An 8,314-nucleotide genomic window follows, 5' to 3' on the forward strand; every position below is an offset into this window, starting at 1 on the left:
TTGTGAAGAACGAGGTTTCTATTAAATTAAAATATGTATGTACGAACGATATACTATATATATGTATATGGCATAAAAAAATTAATTGGACCACTGTAAAAGGAGGGTCAAACGAAGTAATGGAAACTGTGGGAATAGGCAAAGGCGTGCTCTACTTTCTTGGGATCAAGGCCACACGGTTGCAAATTTTCTATCATTTAAATCATTAAAATAAAATAAAAGACTACTTATTTTTTCTTTGGCCTATGCATCCAACATAAAATATAATTTTGTATGTTGTAAAAATATTTTGTGAAATACAGTGATGTTAAGAGTTTTTTTTTTATTTAAAGTTAAATTTTGGGTTTCAATTTCTTGTTATATTTTGTTTTTTTTTTAATTTTAGAAAACGGGTTTTTTGAGAAAAAAAAAATGGTTTGAGAGCTAGTTAGCTAGTGTTAAGCACAAAATTTTTATAATACAATATATAATGTATTTGGTAATATAAACTAATACAAGCAAGCAATTCCTTGAAAAACATTTAATGACATACATATTGAAGTTGGTGTACATAATTCAAAGTATACACTGCAAAATATACATCTAATATTTTTTCATATTGAATATTTCGTGAGAGATTATCTATCTATAAAGTTTTATTCTACACATGGTGAGATATCCATAGACTATATATATGTTTATATCATGTGCGACATAGATTTACTCTATGCAATTTGATGTTATTAATATCTTAAAGCACCGTTGGGTTTGAGATATATGGTATAAGTAATATATAGATAAGTAGTATAATGCAATAAAATTAAATAAGAAATAATAATTGAAATAATAGTTAAAATAATATTGGATTTGATTGATTGATTATGGTTTATTTGATTTGATTAAATGTTATATAAAAATATTAAATGACTATTTTGTCCTTTTAATAATAAATAAAATAAAATTTATATTATTTATAAAGGGTAATATAGTAATTTGAATCCAATGATTTTATTGATGTGAGATAAATAATTAATGATTTGATTGATGTAAAATAAATAGTAAATATATGGATAAATAATATGATGAGAAGAACGTGAGATGAGATGAGATGACTTATACATATATTAGTAATACGGTGAAAAGAACGGTGCCTAAGTTTAAATTTGATGGCCTAAAAGAAACCACAACTTTATTTTCATGTTGAAAAACACCCCTTTTTGACTACCGAATATATTTTGGAATATCACTGGAAAGGTAGCATGGAACATATACAAGAATATACTAACTTTACATGTAGATGCATGATAAAATATATATATCTTAATTGTCTATAAATTTTCAATTAATTAATATGAAAAGTAATACAAAAGAAACTTTAAACTATGGATCACAAGCACCATAATCTCATGACACTTTTATTCCTCCGGACTAAACATATATCAATCAAAACGCTAGCAAATCACATGAAACACCTCTAGTATATTATTTGAACCTACTTCGACTGTCTATGAAGTTTCATTCAATCTAAAGTTCATCTTTTGCTGCTGATTTAGGATCATCTGATGATAATTTGATCGGATATGAAGCCTCCATAGCAATCCCACACAGCCCTTCTTTCGCTTCCACGTCCCGTTGCATCCTTATGTATCCTTGTTCGCCCCACTCCGGCCCCCAAGAATTCCTCACTATCCAGTATTTAGTCCCATCTAGAGTTGTCCCGTATCCAACTACGGCCACCCCGTGGTCAAGCTCCGTGCCGCAGTTTCCGGTGAAAACGCCCTAAAATTAATCGAATACCACGTGCATAAATTAGTTATAAGATTAATTCTGTTTCTGTTATGTATTGATCCATAGCGAAACATTTTCTAAGTCATATATATTTACCTCTGAGTAGAACTGCATATCGGTGCCACTAGCATCGATTGCAACAGACACAGGCTGGTTTGCAACGGCTTTCATCAGCGCGTTTTCGTCGTTTGGTGGCACGTTTTCGTGCCCATCGATCGTCACGACGGGTGCATTCATCTACAATAAAGATAAGATGGAACTAAATCCCATAGGTTGATTTCTTGATATTTCAAGAAGTAGAAAAAAAAATGAATTCACCTTTGCTACATCACATTTGCCATCTCTAGCTTTGTAAGGATACATGTTTTCCGCGGTTAGGCCGCCGTGTGTCGTGATGAAGTCGTACGCGTCCGCCATTAGCCCGCCATTGCAGCCGGAGTTATCCTTTTCACGATCACAATCAACCAGTTCTTGCTCGGACAAAGACACTAATCGACCTGTTCTAATCTTGTTTATCCCTTCAACTCCAACCACAGTAGAAAACGCCCAACAACTACCTACATATATAATCGAAACAAAAAAGCTCCATTTCAATCGTAAATAGGCCGAAAACGGAGCGATGAAAAATCCGAAAAACGTACCACATTGGCCTTGATTCTTGACACCAGAGACTGCACCTTGCTTCCTCCAATCAACTGATGCAGGCAGAGTACTATCGGCCTTCCCGTGCATGAACCCGGTGCTAGGCCGACTCCCTCGAATCGCCCTGCGGTGCTTGACGTTCGAGCTGTAGGAGTTTCTGAATTCGTGGTTTGTCACATCAGCAAACTCGTTGAGTTTCAGCTTGTAAGGCTTATCCATCTGATTCACTAAGTGAATGTGGTGCACATTCGACTTGAACACATTGAAACGCCTCCGTTTCTCGCTCAGGTCGCGCGAAACGGTGTGATGGCTACGCCATCTCTCGTACAAGTCCCACAGGCTCTCATTGGAAGCCAAGTCTTTTTCTGTGAATTCTATGCTTTTTGCTAGTCCAATTACCATAGCCATGCAAAGGAAAACCAAAAAAAGCTTCCCAATTGCCATGATCACTAGCTATGTTTTAAATATATGATATATCAAAGTTTGAGCTGAAATTATATGTGAGTGAAGTTTAAGATAATGGGACTAAACTGAGAAGTTTGAGGATGAAAAAAGCTAACTATTGACTCTGTTTATAAAGGGGATGTTATGTACTCGAGACAATTGCCCAGCAATATTAATATTAATATTCTATATGTTTTTTGGAATTGTGGCAGGAAAATTCAAGTTAATTTTAAAATTATTTTCAAATAATCTATAAACTTTGTGAGATCTTTGCAATTTACTTTGCTCGGTTTGCACATCTCTGGTTTTGGTAATGTATAACGTCAAAATTAAATCTTAATTCCTATATTTTTCGATTTTTGAGAATTCTAATTATTTTTATCTGAAACGATGGTGCTACATTACACATGTCGTCGATGTCAATCAACACGTACAACACCGTAGAACAAGAAAAAAGAACCAAAATTAAATTAAAAAATAACTCAAAATTAGTTGTGACTTTATCCATTTAAGTTTGTAATTTTGTGTGCAACGGAATAACAAACATAGCAAGTTTGGCATGGTGTAATGGGGTCACTTCTAAATATAGAAGTTTAATCTTTAACTGTCAACCACTTTTCCTCTACTTTAGCAAAAAGTATCTCACCTACGCAATTACAATGATGCACATGCAAGAAATTTCAGTTCACAAAGACTACATTTTTTATTTACTAATTAATATAGTAAGATAAAAATTAGTCGACTGAGTCAATAACCTCATATTTAGATCTTGCGGAGAGGAGACAAAAAAATCTAGTTATATATCTAGTGTACTTCATATCTTTTGCATTTTCCCCTTATTACTGATTTTCATTTTGATAAACAATATCAGTAAATCATTATTTGTTTTTTGGGTGATGCTATAAATACACGGAAGGTTATAAGTTGGGTTACATATTGCACTTGAAATTACATAACTATTCTTGATGTATTTTGGAAAGAGATTTTTCAAATAAAGTGGATGGATAATTTTGTAATTTCATGTGTAGTGTGTAACCCAACGTGTAACTCAATATGTACATGTATCATTTCCCTTGTTTTTATAATCAAGTCTACTCGCTAGCTATAAGTTTAGACGCAATAATAAATTGTATTAAACCTAATTGTTAATTGTCAAGTTCTAAATTAGTAAAATAATAAAAATTTAAAATATTTAGTAATATCCAAAATTTTGGCTAGTCGGCTAATTTATGATTCAACTGTCAAGTAGGGGTGTTCATCGGTCGGTTCGATTTTAATTTGTCTAATTTCGGTTCGGTTTTTCGGTTTATAAAAAATGTAATCCGAAGTCAAACCGTTCTACTTCGGTTCAGTTCGGTTTTTGTACTATAATTGACCGGTTTATACGTTCGATTTTGTCGGTTTGATCATTAATAATACATAACATAATAAAAAAAACATAAATTTCATTCAACATGTAATTTAAATACCCCAACACACAACTTAAAGTTATAATCATAGAGTGAAGAAACAAAAAAAAATAACAAACAATATAAGGACAAACATCCAACCACAGTCTTATAATATTTTACAAAAACAAAATAAATTTTGCTACGGTTATTCCGATTTTGATAGAATTATTAAAATTAATAATATAAATACATTGTAAAATATAATATATTTTTTACATATTTTTTAGTAAAAAAATTAAAAATAAAGTTTAAATGACTTACATAAACTACAATCAACTAAAAATTACATAAACAACAATCAATTAATCAACTATAAATTACATAAACAACAACAATAAATAAATAAATAACAATCAACTAAAAATTATTCAAAATGATTATTCATTCACTAAATATCATCTTATAACATATATAATGTAAATATAAAATATAAATAAAATTATTAATCTAATTCAATTTTGGTTTTTTTGGTTGGTTCGGTTTTGACATATATAATCCAAAACCAAACCAAATAAACTTCGGTTTTAATATTTATATCCGAATTAAAAAATACGGTTTTCGGTTCGATTCGGTCTTTGATTTTTTCGGTTTGAATTTTCGATTTTTTCTGTTTTATCCGAAATATGAACACCCCTAACTGTCAGCATATATAATTTTATCCTTATCAACATTTTTCTTACTTTATTGTAATAGTGGCAAAACCGAAAAAATTTATATATTACTCCATATTGTTATTATTATTTTAGTATTTTAACATGTAATTGAAACTCAATTGCACAAATATGTATGATAGGATTATTCTTAGTTGTTTAAAAATTTCATATTTAAACATTTTCTCATCAGTGTGATGGATCATATAATTTTAATGTAATAATTATAAAAGTTTTTATCCGTAAAAAATTGATAACGAAATACTTGATTTGCAAAAAAATAATGTAATTCTGTAAAAGTAAATATTTAAATTAAATTTATGTAAATAATCCGAAAGGATATTTGAGTAAAGAACTCAAAAAGACAAATTAATTGGCCACAAATAAATGATGAGGGATGACATCAAAGTGATTTGAAAAGTTATAAGGTTGTGCTTGGATTGAGGTATTTGATTTGAGAGTGAATTTCAAATTAATGGATTTGAAATCCATTGATTTGAATCCATTGTTTATTAAATCTCTTGCTTGGAATAACATGAAATTTCAAAGTGAAATTTTAAATTCATTGATTAGTTGCTTGACTAAAAATTTAAGGATTTCAAATGATAGAAAAGTTTAATATATTATTTTTTATTCTTTATATGTTTTGAAATTAAAATTAGTATTAAGATTACAAAATAATCATGTTTAATTAATTTAAAATCATATAAATTAAAATTTTATTTATTTTAATTAGATTAAATCCTAAATTTACATAAATAAACTTTAAACAAAATTTTATGCTTTTCTAAAAAAACAAATATATAAATTATGAGTAACACTCTTGTGAAACGGTCTCATCCGTGAGACAGGTCAATCCTACCCATATTTATAATAATAAGTAATACTTTTGGCATAAATTGTAATACTTTTTAATGGATTACCCATACAAGAGACCCGTCTCATAAAAATGATCCTTGAGACCGTCTAATAGGAGTTTTTGCCATAAATTATTAAACTTCAATTTCTTTTTCGTCATACTAATAGCATAAAAAATATTTTTCTTGCAATAACTCTACAATAAAATCAAAATTCAGTAACTTATATTAATCAAAAAAATATTTATAAAATATGTTGGAACGATAAAAAAATAATACAAAAAACTTTAATACAAATTTCAAACAATGGTTTTTAGGAACGAAAACACGAAAAAATTCCAACAACTAAATTCTTCGACGAGCTCGATATTCTTCATACATCTGCATCGCCAAAGTTTCTCAAAACATTGTCCATTCTCGTGTTAACTCTGAAAGGTGCAAGAAAATCAGGATCATTTTATATACAACATCAACAAAATAATATTCATCTAAACACAATTTACAAAAACATGATATGACTATCTCAACATGATATAATATTGACATTAACATATATATATCAATCAAGTTTCGCATATGCATGCGGGAAAATAAGCAACAAATTCAAACCCCAAACCATATACTTTATACAACTATTGCAGCAAGAACATGTATTTTGTTCCTGTATTGGGGCTGTGCAATGCCCTATGATCCCACACAATTAATTATTTCAGCAAGAGTTTGCGCACTCTACCAACCCCAAACTGAAACTATGAAACCCGATTTTTATCACATTTATGCGCTTATAAGTTATAGCAACAGAAAGAGCAAACTGAAAGAACAAGAAACAAAAAATAAATCAAGTGCAACAGAAAGAAAGGACAAGCTGGACCAATCAAGCTACTTTTTTTCCTGACAAATATTCAATTCAAGTACTTATTATAAGCTAATAATTCAAGATTCAAGCCGATTTCCAAAGCCAACCGAAGGACCAACGACGATTTTATCTTAAAAGAGAAGGATGAGTTGGCCAAAACTAAACTAAAAGTATCCATTTTATAAAAAGACAAACCACTGAAAAGAGTCTTCATTCAGTCTATGTCGAATATCTTTCCTGCCTTTCCTTTCGGAGGTGTGCATGTCTGTCAGAGGAAAGTCTGTTGATGTGGAAGAATTACTAAAGTAAGGCTGCGAAGGACTCTTATTGTAGTGTGAGCCTTGAAAATGAATTTGAAATTGATTTCAAATATGAGGGATGAATATGGATTTTGTAAAACTAAAAATTAATTTTTAAAAAATCAAATCAAATAATCGTTTGGTTTTAATAGATATTTTTCTAAAAAATTGCTTTTTTAAGCTACAATTTTTAGCTTTTGAAATAGTTCTAATTTTGACTTTAAAAAATATTTTTTTAAGCACTTAAATGACCATTCAAACACCTTTGTTAACCAAAAAAGTATTTTTTATTTTTTTTTAAAAAAATACTTTTATGATCTGACTTTTGAAACCAAACGGGGCCAAAATCAAAAAATTCAAAAGTGTATAAAAGTCCGCACCGGATTTTTACAGGCCGAGGGTTGTTACACTAACCGGGCCGAACTAATCTTTGAGTGGGTCTCGGCCCAGCCATTCATTTTCACCTGTACAGACATAATGGGAGTTATAATTTATAAATATTTATTTAGATATGTAAATTTCAATTTTATTCATGTGTTTACAGGAGGAGCGTGGCAATTTTTTTTTTTAATTTTGTTTGTGGAAGAGGATTTTTATAATCGAGTTCTAAACTCAAAACTTTCGTGTGACAAATGAGCTATAAATTATTGACGTGATATATTAGTCATGTATATTTTAATTCAATCAACAAAAAAAAAGACTTCTCAAAAGTCAAATTGTGAGACGAAAGATTCGATGTGACGTAAGAAATTTTTTGATTTTTATATCAAAAATATTAATTTTTCACAGAAAATCTACTCTATTTTTTGATTTTTTATATTAAAAATATTAATTTCTCACAGAAAATCTATTCTTAGATCATGGCGATTAACTTTACTCATGAACATGTTATTAAATGATTAATATCATTGTTACAAATTTACAATTGTGTGTTGGGTGGGGTGTTTTTTGTTTTAATTAAACACATATAACGAGGGATTTTTTAATCATTAAACTTCCCAAATCAGATTTCTAAAAATTGCAAATCTCTAAACAAATCAGATTTCTAAAAATTGCAAATCTCTAAATACCATCATATCCATCACTTATCCCTATGAACGGAAAGACGGTCAAAGGCAAATGATCCAAAGATTTGCTATTAGGGATTTTATAAAACTTAATTTTTTTTTTGAATCATATAAAACTTAATTTAATTTGGGGCTATGATTGGAAAATTTTTGGTAGAGGCTTTAATAATTAAAATTTAATCATGTAATTATAAAAATTTAATATGAGTATTAGTTATGTAATTAGTGATTATAATTAGGAAAAAAAATGATCGTTAGAACATTAATTACGTGTCCTTATA

General features: G+C 29.4%; 1 protein-coding gene across 1 annotated transcript; it reads right to left on the reverse strand.

Annotated features, from left to right (window-relative positions):
• Positions 1–1,503: 1,503 nt before the first annotated feature.
• LOC140872313 (vignain-like) lies at positions 1,504–2,853 on the reverse strand. The gene is made up of 4 exons (XM_073275133.1): positions 2,409–2,853; positions 2,086–2,324; positions 1,864–2,004; positions 1,504–1,758 (listed from the first exon to the last, which is right to left on the reverse strand). Exons 1-4 carry the CDS (start codon positions 2,851–2,853, stop codon positions 1,504–1,506), a joined length of 1,080 nt encoding a protein of 359 aa, XP_073131234.1.
• Between the last annotated feature and the right edge of the window lie 5,461 nt (positions 2,854–8,314).

Source organism: Henckelia pumila, unplaced genomic scaffold (assembly GCF_033568475.1).
Source record: "Henckelia pumila isolate YLH828 unplaced genomic scaffold, ASM3356847v2 CTG_461:::fragment_3, whole genome shotgun sequence".
Taxonomy (NCBI): Eukaryota; Viridiplantae; Streptophyta; class Magnoliopsida; order Lamiales; family Gesneriaceae; genus Henckelia; species Henckelia pumila.